Source organism: Myotis nattereri, assembly GCF_964212035.1.
Source record: "Myotis nattereri genome assembly, chromosome: 6".
NCBI lineage: Eukaryota > Metazoa > Chordata > Mammalia > Chiroptera > Vespertilionidae > Myotis > Myotis nattereri.
In genome coordinates, this window is record NC_138081.1 from 33,256,624 (window position 1) to 33,278,250 (window position 21,627).

At 34.2% G+C, this 21,627-nt stretch overlaps 1 protein-coding gene across 1 annotated transcript in view; it reads left to right on the top strand.

Moving 5' to 3' along the window:
- The window catches only part of ADGRB3 (adhesion G protein-coupled receptor B3), a 690,088-nt gene that overhangs the window by 521,602 nt on the left and 146,859 nt on the right, over positions 1 to 21,627 (top strand). Inside the window, exons 18-20 of the mRNA XM_081094478.1 lie at positions 14,967 to 15,093; positions 16,676 to 16,779; positions 20,325 to 20,427. Coding sequence (XP_080950604.1) covers positions 14,967 to 15,093; positions 16,676 to 16,779; positions 20,325 to 20,427 — 334 coding nt within the window. The remainder of the gene's footprint in view (positions 1 to 14,966; positions 15,094 to 16,675; positions 16,780 to 20,324; positions 20,428 to 21,627) is intronic.

The window sequence follows — 21,627 nt, forward strand, 5'->3', positions numbered from 1 at the left end:
GTCAGTTACTGAAAATTATACTGAAAATTAGCCTCCGTTGGAACGTGAACGTTGTGGATACAGTTTTTGTACATGCCGAAAAGGAAGTGGGAGCTGAAAACTATGTGTCGGACTCTGACATGGCGCATTCGAGTATAAGTGAGCTCTGCTAACAAAGGAGAGAGCAGTATGAAGCTGAAACAGTGGCCTACGGGATCTACTTTGGTTAAAAATCTAACTCAGACAGAATCACCTCATTCTCTGAGGGCAACAGATTGAGATCCACTCAGGAGACACGGGGTTGAGATCCAAACCAGGAAAGGCCTTGGCTGCTCATTAACATGTTAATTACGCCATGGAGGGTTCAGAGCTGTCCTTCAACTGTGAATTTGCACCACTTGCCTTATTAATGTTTTAAGAAGCCATTGTTCCAGAGGAGCAGCAGCATGATAGGGAGTTAGAATGCATGCACATATTTCTTTAAATGCCAAGCTTTTGAAAATTGGACTCACGCACCTCCCCTTTGTCACCAGAGCACTAGGCACACCCCTACAGATTCTAATTGTATTATATAGGTGTTGGAATTTTCTTAATTGGGGCTGAGGATGAACAAGCTGCATGTTTGTCTCAACACTATACTTGAGAACAGGGACTACTGTTATCTTTTAATCTCTGAAATCCCTATGCCTAATACCGTACCAAGCACCCAAAAGACACTAACACATTTTATATAAATGTACAATGTATGAGTTAAAGCAAAATTTTATATTTTCCATTTTATGATAGTTGGTATTTTAGGGTGTCTAAATCAACCTAAAAAGCCTTCATTTTTACCTATTTAAGCATTAAGCACTGGACTTAGAAAAACCATGTTATGTAATTCATTCAAAGATACTCCTGCCTCTTTTTTTTTTTATCCTTTCTGCATTTGCTGTCGTTGAGGAGTTAAGCACAGGCTTCCATTGTTACTTCTGGTCAAGTTGCCATGTAAGTCAAGAGTGTAATTTCGCAAAATGACTTGCAAGGTGGGTGGTACAAGGGAGTCTTAGAACAGTGCTTTCTCTCTGGACACGGGTCAGAAGTAGCAGCTACTTGACCCTCACTTACCTGAGCTCTGTTTGTTTGGTGGCATGTGGGTAAATTTATCCCACAGAGATTATCTTCTACTTCCCTCGAAGCTAAAAGTTTGTAGAAATCACTGCGTTTTTATATTGTTACTGTTGACCATACTTTATTTTATTTTACATACTCATAATTTCCAAAGAATGTACTTTGAATGGAAGGTTTTTAATGGTAATTTCTTGGTAACAACAGTGTTCAGGATTTAGAAAGATTACATCCTTTGCATTTCATGTCAGGATATGACATGAATTCTCCTCTTGGTAGTATATACTTTTACTCTTGATATTTCTCTACCCACCCATGACTTAAAAACAGTAGATGATCTAGCTGTTGGCTGTGTGGCTATGCAACCCCAAGAAATTTATTAATTCTGGGTTCTGTTTCCAGTTTTCAAAATCTTTATGGTAACAACAACCACTATAATTAGTGATGAAAATCAATACGTATCATTTTTTTCTTCTTCAAGTAGGATCTTAATTTATTTGTTTGAAATTTGGGTCTTCCGAACCTAAACTCTGGTATTTCCTTTTAAACCTGGAAATGTTATGGTGCCACCATAAGAGAAATAATCTTTAATGGATAGTCTTATTCATGTCACTTAATTCCTCTGATAGAGTTTTCTTATCCATAAAATGGTATGTGTGATCATCATAATATGTTGCATGTATATAAAACTTTTAGAAAAATTATTTTCATTCCCATTAATAATGCCTGGCCCACCTAATTATTACATAAATAATTGGTGAGGATATCTGTTTTCTTGAGTTTTAGCAGCACAATAATCCCTATCAGATAGATAGAACATGCAACTAATTTTATCAGTGAGGATACTTAGTCATAGTCATGCTGAGATTTCCTCCAGATAGCAGCGGTGGGGTGGAGATGCAGCTGAAACCAGGAGCCAGGAGTCCATGTCTGTGACTTAAACAACAACAGCAACAACTATATGCAGGATAAAGATATTTGTTTTCTCATAGAATCTATAGATGATGTCATGGGAGGAATTTTGGCAAGCTCTTTTGAAACTAGTCACAAGCAAAATTAAAGTGTAATTTTAATTAGACCACAGCAAAGAGATGAAAGGGATTTGTTTAGTATTTACTGAAGCAATTATAATGTTTGATTTGGTGCATGTATGTATCTCTATCAAGTAGCTACAAAACGTTTGCAGCATGGCTTTTATTGAGTGAACCTTTTCTCTTTAAACACTGCAATGCTGGCATATTGATTAGTTTTTAAAGAATTCAATAATTGCAAATGAATTATATTGGGGCTGCTACAAAATAGTGTTAGTTGAATAAATACATGACTATGAACCACTTGGTTGATGTGAACAGGTTTTCTTAGTTTATATTTTAATTGAATCCAGTTTTTCACATATAGACCACTTTTTCTCATTTCTATGTTTATAGATAGTAGTATTTTCTTCTAACACTCCAATAATGTTTATCTTTCTCCTAATGTCCAGTTTCCCAAATGACACATAATACACTGAGGAAGTGAGCAGAGATATATTCCCCAATATGCAGGCTCCCATTTTCAGAGTTCTAAGCGTATCATCCAGATATTTATTTAAGCTATATAAGTGTCCAATGATCTCTCACTTTTCCACTTTCTGTGTAAGAATGCTGAATCATCTTTTGAAATATGATTAACTCAAGATTTAAAATTTCTATTTCTTGAAACTAACTCAGATATCAAAATTATTTCTGGGATAATTATACCTTTATCCCAGAAATAAAGCATCAGAATTTTGGATGAATTAAATCTTCAACCTCTCACGGATGTCTCGGTTTCACATCTCAGAAGTAAATTTTGGAGAACTGTTTTCCAATTTGGGTTAGGACTACAGTCATGTGCTCACATTTTTAACTTCAAAAATAGCTCACCTGTGACCCAGTGCCAAAAGTTTGACTGGCTCAGTTTACAGCCAAGCCACATCATAATTATAATTGAGAATGAAATGGGGGGAAATGAGGTTGAATAATACAAATAGCTCCCTGAGATGCTGAGTCAGTGATTCTGCTGTTGAAAGTTTTTGTTGCCAGGGTTTTAGGCTATAAAAAACTGTTGTAAACCATAGGTGTAGCTTTTGATAATGTTTTACAACATATTTTTGGTAGATAATGTTTAGCACTGTAGTGATTTGACTTAGAGGTTTTGGGAACAATGGAACAAATTACAATTGTCATAATCTTTTCTAAGATATGTTTTTAAATTTTTAGGAGAAATAGTTAATCTTCAAATTTCATGCCTATGACTGTATGCTTTCTTATAGTATTTTTACTGGATCTTCTACAAAATAATGGTTAAAGCTTAAAGATGACCATTGTAAGTAAGTGGTTAAATATCAATTTGAAAGGTATGCTTTATCACTACAAAGCTGGGTTGATTATTTATATAACTTTAGAAAAAGATTATGTGAGATTACCTCCTTACTAAATAATGGAAAATAATAAAAATGAATGTCAGTCTATGAATCTAAGGATTATTCATCCAATTCAATACACCATAATGCTACTGTAGTGTAGGAGAAAATATTCATACGCTACAAAATGACTTTTGATATCCACGAATGAAAAAGACTTGGAGAATCTGTTTGAAATTAGAACTGTCTTATATTCCTAAATCAGATATAAATACGTATACATTTTAAAAACTTTAGACAGATTTCCTAAATGTTATCTCCTTTAGTTTTCTGGTAAGGGGACTATTTTGGTTAAAGTTATAAAAGCATTTAAGAAGAAATATTCATTTCCAACAAAAAGATTATAAAAGAATTGACTTACTGATAATCATATATTAGCTTGATATTGTTTCTTTTTTTTCTGAATCTCAAAATTTTTCCTGATTATAGAGGTAATGTAGTCATATGGGGAAAAACACAAGGTACAAAAACTGTAAAGGAGCAAAAAATAATGCCCGTCAACCAATACCCTGAGACAAGTACTAATAATTATTTTGTCACATATATTTTCAGTCTTTTTTTCTGAGTATTTTACACATTTGGGATCCTCCCAAAAGGATTATGAAACAAGCATTAGGATCAGGATATGAGTGAGTCAATTTTAAACTGGTGAAATCTTGGATACATGTCGTTTTATACATTTTATAATGGTCTGGACATTCCATAGGACTGGCTTTGAGTCCAGATTATCTGAGAACTAGTGTGGAAAGTCACATACAAAAGTAGGTTTACAGTTGTGATTACATGAAACAGAGAGTTTATTCTTGTATTATTATTTATTAATTATTGTTATTTTCCACACAAAGCACTATAAACCTACTTTTGCCCCACCTTGTATGTTTAAATTTATTCAATTTTATATCAGTAATCCCTTTTTTCCGAGGGTTGTGCATCTTAGCTGTTGCATATTATATCAAACTAAAGATTGGTTACCAGCCCAGATAAGCAGCTTTTTTAAAAGGGAAATATATCCAAGTAGGATGAATTATTTGTGATTTTGAGATTAGCACTCAATGTTGATGGTATTTTAAAGTCTTTTAAAAAGAAATAAGAGGGGAAAAAAAAACTTTAAGAAGACTTGCCTTTACCTACACTCAAGAATGACTATGGAAATCTTTCCATAACCTAGTTATATATATCACCAAAGTGTATTTTGGTATTTTGCAATTTTTGTTAGAAATACCATACAAATTTTTGGAAAAGTTATGAGGTGAAAGGCCTAACATGATATAAATGGAACTTTATTCTTGAATTTTCTTCTATTTTATTAAAATAAATAATGTGTTTGCCCTTGGAGTTTCAGTATAAGATTTTTTGTCTCTTCATCTTTCTAATATTATCCTATCAATTCTGAATCAAATTGTGGAACTTCTGTCTCACCCTATGTCATCTCTCTCTTTGTGGACTGTTTAGGTCTGCATTGGAAGCTTCATCCCTATCTCAACGCAAAAACACAACTGACAAAAATTTTATTTTTCTGTGCTATCTGACTTGCATGCTAAATTCTTTTTAACTTCTAGAAGTCTAGTCTCCATCTGAGCCCTTTTCTGAAATTGTTCTCTCAAAAGTTTCTCAGTTTCCTCCTCCATGCCCACAAAGTCCACTCTCAAGCTGCGTTTGTATGCTTATTATTCTCATCATTGTTATTTTTTTATTTGTCTCATCACTTCTTTTTAAATTTCTTTTTTAAAATATATTTTATTGATTTTTTTACAGAGAGGAAGGGAAAGGGATAGAGAGTTAGAAACATCAATGAGAGAGAAACATCCATCAGCTGCCTCCTGCACATCTCCTACTGGGGATGTGCCCGCAACCAAGGTACATGCCCTTGACCAGAATCGAACCTGGGACCCTTGAGTCCGCAGGCTGACACTCTATTCACTGAGCCAAACCAGTTAGGGCGACTCATCACTTCTTTATGAGATCCTTCCCACTTGTTTTCTGTGAGATTTTAATTCCCCACATACTGTCACCCTCACTGAGAGAACAGAGGAAGGGGAATATGCATTAAAGTCATGCAGACTTGGGCTCAACTCCTGGCACAGCCTTCTATCAGCTGGATGGCCTTAGGAAAATTACAATCTCTTGCTTCCATTTATTTCTTTTAAGCATACAACAATAAAGCCAAAGCTAGGCAGTCCAGGGCTTGCATGAGTGTTGCACAGATTGAGATATCCAGGCAAGTTCCAGCCCCAGGCTCTTTTGTCTCTAAGGTCCTCATGATTTTGCATAGAGTCAGGTATTAGCTTTAATTTTCCTGGATAACTATAATATCCACCTTTATATTTTATTTTAGGATTTTAGAAAAAACGTATTTGAAGTATCAACCACAGTACCTAACATCGAGTAGACACTCAATAAATGTTAGCTGTTATTTTCATTAGTGTGGTTATTATTATTTGCCTATTGACTAATTAATGATGGCTGCTTGCATATTTTAACCTTTAATTGTTAATGAATCATGGTGAAGATATTTATACATATTTATAACTCAGTAAATTGGCTTCCTTAATGTTATTCCTTCCCATATTCCTTCCTATTCTGTTTCCAATTAAAAAACAGCAAAAAAAACATACTTTGCTTTCTTACTTTTTAACTTGTTTTTAAATTTGTTTTGTTTATTTGCTATTGAATTGTGGGAGTTTCTTATATAGTTTGATATTAACTTTTTATCAGATATGTGGTTTGCAAGTATTTTCTCTCACTTTATAGGCTGCCTTTTCATTCTGATAATTGTCCTTTGCTGTGCAGAGGCTTTTCATTGTGATATAGTCCACTTATCTATTTTTTTGCTTTTGTTGCCTGTACTTTTGAAATGTTGTTGTCAAGAGCTAGAGGGAGAGGAAAATGAGGAGTTTCTGTTCAACAGGTATTAAATTTCAGCTATGCAAAATGAATGAGTCTAGAGATATGCTGTGTAAATTGTTCTCTTTTATAGTCTATACTTTACTGTACATATAAAAATGGTTAAGAGGCCCTAACCAGTCTGGCTCAGTAGATAGAGCATCGGCCTGCGGACTGAAGGTTCCCAGGTTTGATTCCAGTCAAGGGCATGTACCTTGGTTGCAGGCACATTCCCAATGGGGGTTGTGCAGGAGGCAGCTCATTGATGTTTCTAACTCTTTATTCCTCTCCCTTCCTCTCTGTGAAAAATCAATAAAATATATTTTTTAAAATAATGGTTAAGAGGATAGCTCTCATTTTAAGTGTTCTTACCACAATTTTAAAATTAAATAAATAAAAATATCATTGGCAATGAAACAGGTGCTACCTTTCTTGTAAATTATTTTTAATTACCCTCAAGAGTAATATATTCTTCATTTTCATGTCTTTTAGGACAAAGAGACAGTAAGATAATTTCCATTGAAGCTCTCAAGCTCCTAAAGACAAAGTGGACACTTAATACGTCCATAAAATAACCTAGCATAGTGCCTGTATCATAGTAGATGTTGAGTAACTATTTGTTATATAAATAAATTAATGATGCAGGGAAGTCTAACTATATTAGGTCAAAATCTCTACTAGACACTTATTCACCGAACATTTATTAAGCACTTACCATGTATCAAGCACTATTTTACAGTCTTGGAATTTTGAAGTGAACATAAATAACAGCCCTATCCTCATGAAGTTTACATTGTAGTAAGCAAAGATAAGCAGAAAGTTAGTTTAAAAATACATATACAATCTATCGGATGTGATAAGCGCTATGAATAACAACAAATCAAGGTATATAGGCAAAGGGCATGTGGGAAATTCTTGAAAAGTGTAATAGTTATTATATAACTAAGGTCCTCAAAACTTAGTGGTTTGAAAGAACAACCATTTTATTTGCTCACAAGTCTGTGGTTCAGCTATTTGGTTGAGTTCTACTGGTTAGTTTGTCTGTTGATCTCATCTGGTGTTATTTATGTGGCTGTAGTCATCTGGCAGTTCAACCGGGACTGGATGATCTAATATGGCCTCATCTGCAAGGCTGGTCATTAGTGCCAGTCTGTCATCCTCATGAAGCCAGTCTGAGCTACCTCACCTGAGAGCAGAATTTCATGATAGTGGAAACTGTAAAACTTCTTGAGGCCTAGTCTCAGAAGCCACCCATAACTTCCACTGCATTCTGCTGACAAGATCAAATCACTAGGCTTACCAAAGTTCAAAGGAAGATGAAATAAACTCCATCTCTTGGTGAAAAGTTATAGAGAGTTTGTAACTACTACAGATGGGGAGTTACTCTCTGATATTGGATAGCCAGGAATATCTCTGGTAAGATTACATAAGGGCAGAGACTTCCATGATGTGAGGGTATATTACATGTCAATGCCTTTGAGGAGTGCATTCTGGGCCAAGGGAATTGCCAGCACAAAAATGCCAAGGTGAAAAAACGAGGAGCTTAGTGTGGTTGGAAGTGATGGACAAAGGCAAGTGTATTAAGAGATGAAGGTAGAAAGGCAGGAAAGGCCAAGTTGTATAGGTTCTTGTACACCATTATAAGGGCTTTGTCTTTTGCTCCAAGTGAGATTGGAAGAACCATTGGTACAGTTTTAAGTACAGTGACATGATTTGACGTATGTATTAACAGGAGTTCTCTGGCTGCTGTGTTGAAACTGAACTTCATGGTAAGATGGCAAGAATGGAAACAAGGAGCCTCACAATGAGATTTGTCCAGATAAAAAATGATGGTGACTTAGAATATAAGGGTAAAACTGACAGCATTTTTCTGGAATAATTTTTAGGCAGAAAACATTTTTGGATTATGTAAAGTTTTCTCAACCAGATTGTGTGCTTCTCTAAGAAAGAAATTATGTTAATTTTTTAAAAATGTGTCTTCTACTTTGGCATTTAAAAAGCACTTACTAAATATTTATTGACTGGTTAGTGAAGACTCAGGCCTTGCTTCCAGATTGAACACAATCACTGTAGGATGTGGAGTCTTTCAGAGTTCATCTTCAAATTATTTTTGAAGACCAAAAGCAAGTAATGAGCCTAATAAGGTCCATTGATCCCTGGCCAGTGGTTCTAAGTAGTTAGAGCATTGCTCCCCCCCCCCGCCCCCCACCCCCCCACACACACACTGAGAAGTCTAGGGTTCGATTCCCAGTCAATGGCATGTACCTGGGCTGCAGGTTCGATCCCCAGCCACAGATCCAGGCACATGTAGGAGGCAACCAATTGCTGTTATGTCTCTCACATTGATTCTTCTCTCTCTCTGCCTCCCTCTTCCTCCTTCCTTTCTTTTCACTCTCTCTAAAAGAAAATCAATGAAATTATCCTCAGGTGATGATTAACAACAGCAAAAAGATCCATTAATACTCTTCAGGTTGCATTTTTACTCTATGCTTAAGGACAGCAAATGAATTAGGGCTGAGACAATTTGGATCCAGCAATATTAAAGTCATCCTTGAAAGATAAATAATTATTAAATTTATTGAACAAGCATTTATTATCAAGTTCCTACTAAGTGAAAAGCAGTATGTCAGAGATTCAAAGTCAAACAAGATACAGTTCTCAAAAGCAGTAATAATCTAGCGTGGCATGGAGAGTGCTCATTTTGTTTTTATCGACTAATGTTTTGAGATGGGTGAGTTTTAGGCATATAGGAGTTTGGGGAAGATCCAAGTGTAGAGTATTCCTGAATCGAAGTCATTTCTAGATAACAAATTGGAGATCTGGGGTTAATAGGATGGAGGGGCTACTATTAATTGCAGGCCCAGAATAATGGACAATAAGGCAGGGTTCTTCCTAGTGGTAGGAAGGTAACTGTTTCTAAATTTCATCCCAATGAATGAAGCATATGTACTTTTGTTGGTATTCCTCCTTTATAGTTACATACAGAGGTTGGCAAAAGTAAGTTTACAGTTATGAATACACAAAACAGTTAATTCTTATTATTTATTTATTAACTTGTATTTTTCCATACAAACAACTGTAGACTAGTTGTTTGTATACTATGTACTAGTATAATATATACATATATTATATATTATATATATATAATATATATATATTATATACTAGTACATAATTCTGTATAGGCTATGATAATTGATATAAAATTAACTTTGAATCTCCCAATCATACATTGAATCAAACTACAGAGAATATCATTTTTAGAAGGAAAAAAGAACTTTAACTTTTACCTATTTTGTTGTTTTCATAATTTGGAATTTAAACTTTTGTATCCCCCCAAACAGTAAATGATCTCATGAAAGAGGGAGAAGATGTTTGATATCATGAAACACTGGAATAAAATCAATATGTGGTTTTTTGTAACATGTCAAAGGGTTTATCACTTAAAAAAAAATAAAATATCAACCTGAACTCATCTCTCTTTTTTTTTTTTAAAAAAAACAACCATATTTTATTGATATTTTACAGAGAGGAAGGAAGAGGGATAGAGAGTTAGAAACATCGATCAGCTGCCTCTTGCACACACCCCCACTGGGGATGTGCCCATAACCAAAGTACATGCCCTTGACCGGAATCAAACCTGGGACCCTTCAGTCCGCAGGCTGACACTCTATCCACTGAACCAAACCGGTTAGGGGTGAACTCTATCTCGTTAGCTAACTTTATCTATTGTTAACTCATACTTTGTTAAAACTATGACAACAGTGCCACAATGTTTGTAAGTGTGAATAGTATAACATTCAGATCTTATAATTTCATACAGCATATTCATTGCATTTTGTTTTAAAACAGGTGACAATTAAAATTTAGCATTAAAAAAATCTCAAATTTGGAAATCAGAAACCCATCTTTGCTTCTCACTCTGTGACTTAAAACAAGTTTTCTAAATCCAAGGTACTTCACTTTCCTCATCTATAAAACTAAGTGGTTGGGATAGATCAGTGGTTCTTAACCCTGGCTGCACACTAAAATCACCTGGGGAGCATTAGAAAGTCATAATGCGCAGGCCCCACTCAGGGTTTAATTTTTAAAGGTCTCCAGGTAACTTTAATATATGGCAACTATTGAAAACCAGTGGGCTAGATGATCACTAAGGTTACTCCTAGCAAAACTTTCTAATTTTATGATTCACTGTGTTTAGACATAGTAGCATTTGCTAGAGATAACATTGTTTTCAGTATTTGCAGTATACTTTTAGTATTTGAAATTAACCTCAAAATCTGTTTCTACTCAGAACTAAAAACATCTTATCTGTACTCCAATTTTTTTATATTTTGAGAATAATTTGAAACAAGTGCATATATATGTCATTTTGTGGGAGTGTAACATTTGCATTAAAATAGCATAGATTTACCTAATTCTTAGAAATTAGCACTGCTATGAATGGTAAACAATTACTTTCTTTCAGTATGCATATGTTGTAAGGATAGTGTACTAAGAATTGTGTATAAAATTTTTAAAGTTGCTATTATAGATATTTTGATTTTGAATAAATGAATCACTAATACCCTAAGAGATAATAACCCCCTTAGAGCATATTAGTTATTTATAATCAATACTTTACACATTGATTTATTATGAAGCAGAATAGACAGTTTTATAAAAGACTGATTAGAGTTGAATATCTAGCTGTGTTTGTATTTCAAAAGATAAGCTTGAGCCCAGCTGGCATGGCTCAGTGTTTGAGCATCAAACTATGAACTAGGATGTCACGGTTCGGTTCCCGGTCAGGACACATGCCCTGGTTGCAGTTGTCGGGTGTGCAGGAGGCAGCTGATCAATGACTCTCTCTCATCATTAATGTTTCTCTCTCCCTCTCCCTCTCCATGTCTTTCTGAAATCAATGAAATATATATATATATATATATATATATATATATATATATATATATATTTAAATATAATCTTGAGTTTTTGAAACACTTTTGAAATGTGTCAGAATAAGATTTTACTGTTTTTTACTAAACAACTTTTCATTGGAGTTAACATATATATTTTTTTCCTTTAAGCTTAAATACTAGAGAATATAACCAAATGCTATATTGCTTAAAGTTCCCATAAAAATCAAGAACCCAATGATATACTCAGATCCACAAAGAAACTGTAGATCCTTAGGAAATTAGGAAAAGGCCACAAATAAATATTAAGCTGAGAAGTAATGGATTTTGTGTCTTGTATTTTCACACCATTCTGTGCCTGTGGGTATGTACTTTTGAATACTTGGGACAGGCAGACTCTTCTTCTAGCCAGTCTAATAATAGGTAGAAGGAGAAGTCAAATGACAGCTAACATGGGTGAATGTAGGTGTAACCAACAAAGAATGTGCTGGTTGTATGGAATTTCTGCAGGTCTAGTTATTTTTGAAAACTATTTGAAAAAAAATTAATGCCCAGAAAAGACACTGAAGAAATGTGTGACTTTTAGTATAATTTGTATGTATCATTTATTTTGTGTTTGACATAGTCTGTTATTTTTATTATCTTTAATGTTCATATTTTATTATATTTTTTATGACAACCTAAACTTAATAACTAAGAATAATTTACAGATATACCATTAATCACAGCATGCAAAACTATGACATTGGAAGAATAATGTGACTGTTGGAATAGTCCACATGTTTAAAAACCTTGTTGTGTGCAGACAGGGAAAGCTGTTTTGCTTCACATTAGTTCTACAACCTATCAGTTTGCTTTACAAGGTCTCCCTGAAATCAATCAGACACGTGTACCATGCTTTCAAAGGATTTTATATAGTAGGAATAAGCTATGAAATGTTTGAAAATACAGGTGGTGGAAACTATAGGCTTTGCAATAATAGTGACATGTATGCCAGTGGTTTAAAAACTATATAAGAGTTTTATACCGTTTTGAAATATCAAGAGGTTTTATGAAACAGTATTAAATTTAGCATCAGAACGGCATCACACTTCTTATTACTCAGCTTTTGGGAGTGACCAAATGTAGACATTGGTAGTTACCTCCTCATCTTTTAAGATCTTCTCTCCTACTCATCTGCTACAAATTCTGGTAGTCTCCTATCAGATGCATTTATCTGAAGCATTTTTTTTGTGTTTTATTTTTTGGAAAGAGCACATCAATGGTACTCAATCATTTATATTATTATCCATTCATTTAATGAGGTATAGTCAAGAAAGGGCTACTAATTCTGAGGGAAGGTATAGCCGGGAGTTACATAGCCTCAGGAAGGTACACATGTATAGAGGTGAGTGGCATTAGAAGAATATCATGCTGCAGGGAGTGAAAGACAAAAAGATGGAGACCAGTGTTACTTATTTCCCAACTTTGCCTGGGTCTGGGCCAGGTCAGCAATGCAATTGTCATACAAAGTAAAGTAAATTGACCTACTTTCCTAAAGATGTCATATGTAATTTATATGATCTTTAGAGTTTAGCAATATTTTATTGAACATAGACTTTATATCTGACAGCCAAAGTTTATTGATGCTAACAATTTTTGAGTAAACAAACATCCATTGCCTGAATATAAATTGATAGCTATTCCTCATAAGAAGTCTTATTTACAGTGAAGTTTTTGGTGTTTTTTTCCCTTATTAAGACTTTGAGTTAGTTTAGTGGTTACAACCACTAAATAATTTGAAAAGTGTAAGTACCGGACTCCATCTTGAAAACACAGATACTGCATTATGCAGAAGTTATGTTTTAAAATGTGCCTAGATTCTCTTAAAGGTATGTTTCTTCTTTTACTCCAATCAGCTAAGATAAATGTTTTTCCTTTGGCCTCAACTGTTTGTCACAAGACGGGAAGAGGCAGACAGCTAATGAAATAAATTGTATGCTGCTATGGTTAGGTAGAATTGGAATTTAATACTGTTGCATTTGGTTGAAGGTGTAACTGATTTTTTTTTAATTTGGCATGTTTGAATGACATCATGAGAAAGAAAAGAGACTTACCAAAATTTTAATTGGCTAATGCTTGGAAGTATTTGGATGAACTTAGGTATAATTTTTATATAACTCTCCCCAAATACAGTGTATTCATAAAAGAAGTTGCAATTAAGAGTGTTTTGAGTCATGAATATTAATGCATTAAATCATTAATATTAAAGAGATATTGCTTCTAGATAACAAAAGCAGATTATCTGAATTATATTTTGTAGCTCAACTTGGACATCCAACTGTCAGAGAAGCCTCTTGCATTGAAATCTCTCAGAAATAGACTGTGTGCATATTTAACCCAATAGCTCTAGGTATTCAGAGATGAAGTAGGTGAAATCAAAAGTACCATATCAAAATTAATGTCAAGCCATGTGTTATCCTCTTTGAGTTTTAAAGTAATTTTAATACAGATATTAACTTGGTTTGAAATTTAAACACACACACACACACACACACACACACACAGGTTTGCTAGTTGGAGAGTTTCCAAGCCTGGGGGAGGGGAGCTGACAATTGGTGCAGTCAGTATATTACATGTGTAATGATAATAAAGTTGATTGGTTAAGCTCAATAACTTTTTTTAAATTTTCTGCCTCTTCCTATAGAGTAGTTTAGCTGGGGGTGGACGGGTTCTCCCCTCACTTCCCTCCCTACTAAGCTATATGTCCATACCATTTTTATTCTGCTGGGGTGGGAAATAAACCATATGCTTTAGAATTTTGAATGGCTATATCAAAGAGAAAATTGAAACAGGCCCTCTTTCCCCATCTTACCAGACTTTGGGGGTGGGTATTCATCTAAATGTTCTAGCTGACTTGGGGTTAGCTTAATGCTTATACCCCAGGGCAAAGAGGGCGGGACACAGGAAGAAATGTTAAGAGCTTCAGAGATGCTTTGGGCTGAGTGAAGTATGGAGTGGAAAGCTTATGTCTGAAACTCACCCCTCCCCTGGATACCAGGCATAGGCTATGAGAATCGGAACCAGCTGATGCCGCTGCTGCTGTTTCCCGTTTCCAGGGTGAATTTTTCACAGCAGCTAATTCTAAAGGAAGGAAAAATCCCTAACCAGCAGCGGAGAAGATCCTATACCCGACCCAAGCTATATAACCTTTTAGGCAGGCTTTTCAGAGAAATCCGCATTATAAAAGCAAGCATTCACAATCCAAAAATACAGGATGGGAATCCGAACTGCTATGGAAAGCCTCCTTACACTCTGAGTGTTTGAAATGATCCGATGAGCATAGGAAGTGGCTGCCAGAGCTCTGGCGGCTCCTCGTGCTGCTGCCGCCGCCGTTCCTCGCAGAGGGCTGGACAGAGCTAGTCCCGGTTTCAGCACCCCCGGCGCTGGACAGCTCTCTGAACACACGCTGCACCTCTGCCTGCTTGCTTTTTTCAAACACTCTCGCTTTGCATAACTGGAGATGCATCTAAATTACGTCCTGTTCAACAACAAATAGATTTTTTTTTCCTGTACGGGAATTACAGTAGACGATTCTCTTAATTAAACTGCATTTTCTTCTTTACGGATTTGGCCGTCAGGCGTATTTATCCCGATCTCCCCCCCCACCTTTGCAGGAACGAGTCTTTGGGAACGTGGTCCACCCAGGGATGTAAAACTGTGCTTACCGATGCATCCCATACGAAATGCTTATGTGATCGTCTCTCTACCTTCGCCATTTTGGCTCAGCAACCTAGAGAAATAGTAAGTAACAAAGGGAAAACACGGCTTTAATGCAAAGGCAGGGACATTGTGGCAAGTGTTTCTCTAGGGAACTGCATTTTAATGGGGAAATAGAAAATGTTGCAGGGTGGCAAAATCGGGCTCGTCTCCTCAGCTACAGTAGCTTGGTGAAATGAATTGTAGTTGGTGTGCTATAACTAAATTCTAGTCAATTTTATGTCTTCTAACTTGAAATTTTTGCAGTATAGTTATGAGAATGTACTTCAATCATATTACTGATATGCTGCAAACTTTCAAATAAAAATAATTGCCAACTTAACCTTTATTTTAGAACTGGAAAGCTGTTCTGGGGAATTTGTGAGGACACTGTTGGTAGTAGGATGAAGACCCCCCAACACTACAGCCAACACATAGCATATCTGCATTGAATATTTTCAGTATGGGTTTTCTGGGGGTGTCCTTGGATATTTATTTTTTAAAAATCAAATGAAGTTTTCCTGAAAGCATGGAATGTCAAAAACTATAAGACCATTTCTTAAAAGTATATAGGCTTATAAAACTTATTTCTGAAATTGACAGCTGTATAAACTGTCTAAAAGAAAAATAATATCCTCATCAAATGTATTTTGAAAATTATTTTAAAAATTGAAATACTAAAAAATAAGATACTGTGACTTTCTTGTTTAGATGTGGCCTGAATATACATTACTCTTCTTATTTTGATAACAACAATAAAAAACCCCACACTCTATTATAATTTAATGTGCATGTCTAAGATTTGGAACACGGTTTATCTTAAAGTGCATTTCTTCAAACTTTCAATATTAAAAATATGAAAAGCAATATATTTCATTAATTAGTATCATGCTAGTATCTGTGAAAGAAACATCTCATTTTGTTACTGCTTGTGTTCTTGATATATTTTTTAAAGATATAAGGCTTATTTTTCAAGGTCATGTATTTAGGGACTGATACTGGCACGATGAAATTATCCCTGCATATTTTGTTCATAGAAAAAAATCACAGAATATATTGTAAAGTCTTGCATTAGAAATTTGATTTTCTTATATCCTTAGAGACCAAGGAAGTGAAATTAAATGAGAGAATAGTTGACTTAGAATGAAGTTGTGAAAAGTCAGAAAGTTTGAAAATCTTTCAATATTTAGATACCAGATTCAGGTCACATAATGAGTTGTAAATAGGAGGATCAAAGTACATTTTACTAAAAAACATATTGTGAAATAACTGAACTATAATTAGCCCAAGAAAAATGAATGCTGATTCAAATTTTAGCTGGAGAAAGCTTCACATGTGAATGTTGACCAAGTTGTAGTTTTAGTTATTTTAGAAAGCCATGAGTAGGTAATATGTCATTATCAAGCATTTTAAACTCTAAGGCATTTATTTCTTCATGTTAGGGTGGGTGAGCTAGAATTAGTCATTTTAGAGATTAAGAATATGTGAACAGAGTGGTTACTGGGTAATTATCTGGTAACTATAACAACTATCTTCTTGGCTATTTTTGAGTGTCAGGATAGTTTTGCTGAGTTTGAAGTTATTTTAAAATTCTTTTTTTTGTTTGTTTCTTTTGTTTAATTTGCAGATCATGGAATCCTCTGGCACACCTTCAGTTACCCTAATAGTAGGCAGCGGCCTTTCTTGTTTGGCCTTGATCACCCTAGCAATTGTCTATGCAGCATTATGGAGGTATGTAATCAATAAATTCAATTGAAATGAAATGTTCTGTTTTTCCAAGTTAAATCAGTGAATATGACAACCATTTTTATGTCTTCTTTTATTTATTTACTGGAAAAAGTATTTTTGTACAGTTATAATTGCTGTCATTCAGCTACAATCAATGAGCACAATAATAACAAATGTTTACCTATTTTCCCGTGGTAAGAAAATAAACAAAACACACATACACTTTTCTTTCCAATTCAAATGATGGTAGCCTTCAACAAGTTGCTTATCCCCACGCATGGTATTCTTATACCCCAACTTCAGTCTTTGTGTGGTTTCTATCCCAACTGCTGTTGAGCTTGAAGATTTGATAGTCAAATTAATTTCTCTTTTATAAAAATATGGTTTCTAAATTCTTATGTTTAAACACATGCTTTCAGTATGTCACAGACAATAAGTAAAGTCTTCTATAATATTAATGCACAAACATTATACCTCAATGCTCTGAAAAGGTCTCTGGTTGAATGGTTTGAATAAGGCAGATTTTGACAGATGTAAACAAGAGTATGTGATACAAAAAAAATATTTGTATAATTTTTTAAATTACATGTGCTTGATATGAAAAGTTAGTATTTCTCAAAGATTTGTTTTTCTATTAAAATTAGACCTTTGAAGTTTATATCCACTCTCATAATAAACCAGTACATAACCAGTACATAACCAAAAGGCCAAACTTCCTAACGGATTTTAAATTTCCTAATGTTAAACATTTTATATGCTTTTTTATTGTTTAAAATATTCTAAAAATAGTTATATTAATAGATAATTCTATATTATTTTCTGAAAAAAATGCAATATTAAAATGCAAAATTAGCCAGTCTAGGATTTTACTTATCTTTTACTTAAGGTAAAAAACAATTTAGTTGAAAAATTATTTACAATTTAATAAGGAAAGGTCATTTTATTTAACATTCTTTTAAAAAAACATTGTTCTCCATTATATTTTTTATTCCTTTGTGGGCAAGATTGATTGTTCAGGATATTAAATTGTCAAATATATTAAAAATTTCAGTCCAGCTGGCATGGCTCAGTGATTGACCTATGAACCAGGAGGTCATGGTTTGATTCCCAGTCAGTGCACATGCCCAGGTTGCTGGCTCAATAACAGGAGGCAGCCAATCAGTGGTTCTCTGTCATCACTGATGTTTCTATCTCTCACTCCCTCTTCCTTCCTCTCTGAAATTAATGAAAACATATAGTTTTAAAATATAAAAAGAAAATATATACACTCTTGGTCCATTGGCACAGATACATAATAGAGGTTTAGTTTTCCAGTGAAGGAGCTATCTGGTAATAAAACACTGACAGACTATGACAGTCTGGTAAAGTATGGCCAATCCCACAAAATTGAGGACATGCTTGATCTAGGTATGGCATTGTAGACAATAGAATGCAGGGTTTAGGGCTCAATCAAATAGCCATTGTTATGGTAATAAAAGACTAAGATGGACAAAGGCTGGGAAGAAGTCAACTTTCTCTCCCACAGTTGTCTGAATGCCACTTCAGGAAAATGAAGGGCCAGGATACCAAAGTATTGAGAACTAAGTTTCTACTTATCAGCACTTAGAGTTCAGACATCAATTCCACTTTCTTTTCACCCTCAATGCATATAGCTAACACTAACACAACACTGCCAAGATAAATGATATGTAAAATGTGTCAAAGAGGTACAGGATTAATTAATTCATAGTAAAGTTTTCTTTAATCCAGAAAAATCCAGGCAGCTGTTCAATGATTCTCTCTCATCATTGATGTTTCTATCTCTCTCCCCCTTTCCCTTCCTCTATGAAATCAATAAAAAAAATATATTTTAAAAAAGTTAATATACCATGTTATGCTCTTCCCATCTACAGATATGTCCTTTAAATCTATATATTGATACGATGCATTCATAAATTTTGCTTAAAATATCAAACATGTTTATAAAAAGTATTAAAAGCTGAGACATATTTTATGCTAATTTTTAAGGCAATAATGTGACTCAGTGTAAATGAAAATGGAAACATCTAAAGACTCTTCAAGATGGTCAGTCTTGGTCTTTTATTACCTTGATTTGACTACTTATAGAGCAAACAATGTCAGTGAAACCCTTTTAATAATTTCAACTGTGTGCTTCTGCTGTCATGGAAGCCATTAACATCATATAAAGGGTCAGTTTTCTTTATTTCTTAAACTTTATATGTTACTTCTCCAACCAAAAAATAATAATAAAAAAATTCGTAATATTTGATTATGTTTTCAGCATCCCAGTATGTGGTTTATTCCATTTTTTAGATACTGATGATGCAGGGACAAGGTTAAGCCACTCTTGAGGCCATTACAAAATTGACCTGGGTTAGCCCTATTTGGGTTTGTTTTGTGAGGAAAGTTAAAATACAAGTAGAATTGTGTGTGTGTGTGTGTGTGTGTGTGTGTGTGTTACTCCAGTTTTTGTTTTGCCTCTGAACTGTGTGATGGAATGTGGGGGCTTCTTTCTAAATGTCTCCAAGACAGAGAGAAGGAACTTTGATAGATTTTATCCAAAAAGTGCCTCTGGATCTCCAGCACCCCATCTAACACTGCACAGGGAAGTCCACGCCTACTATGAAAAGTGATTTCATGTGCTAATACAAATTAACACACAGCAACTACAAGTGTGTCTGTTTGTTACTGTCCTTCAGTGATTTACGATGGCGTACAGTAAAGCAAAGTAGCTGTTACTGTTTGTGGTAAACAGCTGGGAGAACATTTGATTCTAAGCAGTTTTCTCCATGGCTTACAATCTTGATGCACTTACAAATTATATGACAGACTGTCTACAAGCACTTCTTCATAAGGGTAAAAGATGGCAGATGTCAAGTAATTTTCCAGCCTAATGTGAATTATTATTTGTAGATTAGATTAGTTTTTAGAGCTAAAACATTAGTGTGGGTTTCTTTTTGAACAGTTATTCAGGAAAAATAAAATTTAAGAAGTAGCAGTCTGACTACATAAAAATACTTGAGTGGATGAAATGGTGGATGAAAGTGTTCATGGTTTTATGAGAGTAATGGAATCTGTCTGGTAAGCAAAGGAGACTTTAAGAATCTGTGGTTTTTCCTTTGATTCTCAGAGTTTCTATTGGTTGATTTATATGATAATACTTCGCATATAATGTACACAGATATTTGTAAAGGTAATTATACTAATTAACATATTTGCAAGAAATTTTAATTATAGTAAAAAAAAACTATATTGATAACAGTTGTGCAACTTGGACCCTATCATAAATGCCATGTTGTCTTCACTGATTTCAAAAGAAGAAGAAAAACAAGTTCTAAAGGACCCTAGGACATGTCATGCCAGTATAAAATTGGGTCTCTAATAATAATCTTTATTCTTTTAAACTGTTTTTAATGGGTTTTTTTCTCTTTTAAAGGCACTATTTTAGTGTTTCTTTTTCTGGATGAATTCCACCAATTTGCATAATACAGAATTTTTTATCTTTCTGGTGAATTTTAAAATTGGACACTCTTTCTTTCTTTGGCTAGGTACATACGCTCTGAAAGGTCCATCATTCTAATTAACTTCTGCCTGTCTATCATCTCATCCAACATCCTCATACTGGTTGGACAGACTCAGACTCATAATAAGGTATGACTGGTAATTATTCTGATTATCTTTGTGCGCTTATGGTTTGACATAAAGTTGGTTACTGATCATCCAAACACTTATTCTAGATAAAATGGAGAACATTTGATAAAATTATTTTTTAAATTATTTCCTGAATAAAAGTATTAACTCTTCCAGACCAGATATGCATTCCCTTGGATTAATTTCTTGGGTATCGAGAGGCTGTTTATAATAGTAAAAAATATATGTTTGTTAAGCATTATATCAAAGCTCTTTGAGTTCAAAGCCTTAGAACATCAAAAGCACAAATTTAGATTCTTTATCCTAATTTTAATAGGATTGCCTATGTTTTGGTCTAATTTATTCACATACTGATTCCTAAAAGTCAACTATAAATTGCTTAAAAGTGTAACATAGATCTTGAAAATCTACCCAAAAATTGTCTATAGATAATAATCTAAGATAGTATTAGGTGAGAGCGACACTAGGTTTTATACCTTTTAAAAAGTTTTAATTTTCCAAAAGTATCTTGAAATATAACCAACATTGCAATTCTTCGGCTGTATTGTCAGTTTCAACAGAAAGTAGGTCCTATTTATGAGAATTGACTTGAGTTGAATGACCAGGTTTGTTCCAGAACTGACTGTCAGCTCTCTTTACTAAACTACTCTGAAATGCATTCCAAGAAAACCATAATAGCAATCTTAAATTAACTTATCCCTACCTCAAAGGAATTCTGGTAAACACTGCTTTAATAACATGTCAATTAATTTGGGCCTGTTTTTTTTCCTCAACTTTTTTTTTTCAAATGCTAAAGCAAATAATTGAAGTTTTCCCTATAAGCTATCATTTAAGAAAATAAAATGTACTTTGCAATAGGTTGTTTTGATATAATAGATATTTGTAAGACATGTATAGTTTAAGTTTTTTCCACCAAAGCCTCCTTTCCCATCATTGTTTACCATCCAAACACTCTTGAGTGATGCCCCTCATTAGAATATGAAAGCTGCACATTCTTCAGCAGGAAACATGCATATAAAACTGTTTTATGTTCTGTGGCAAAGTTTTTATAAGTTTTGAGTCAAATAATAAAATAGAATTTTCCACAAGATTTGCTACATATTACAGTGTTTATTGTCTGAATCATTATATAGAAATATAATGTAAGCCACAAATGTAAGCCATATATGTAATTACTAGAGGCCTGGTGCACGAATTCAT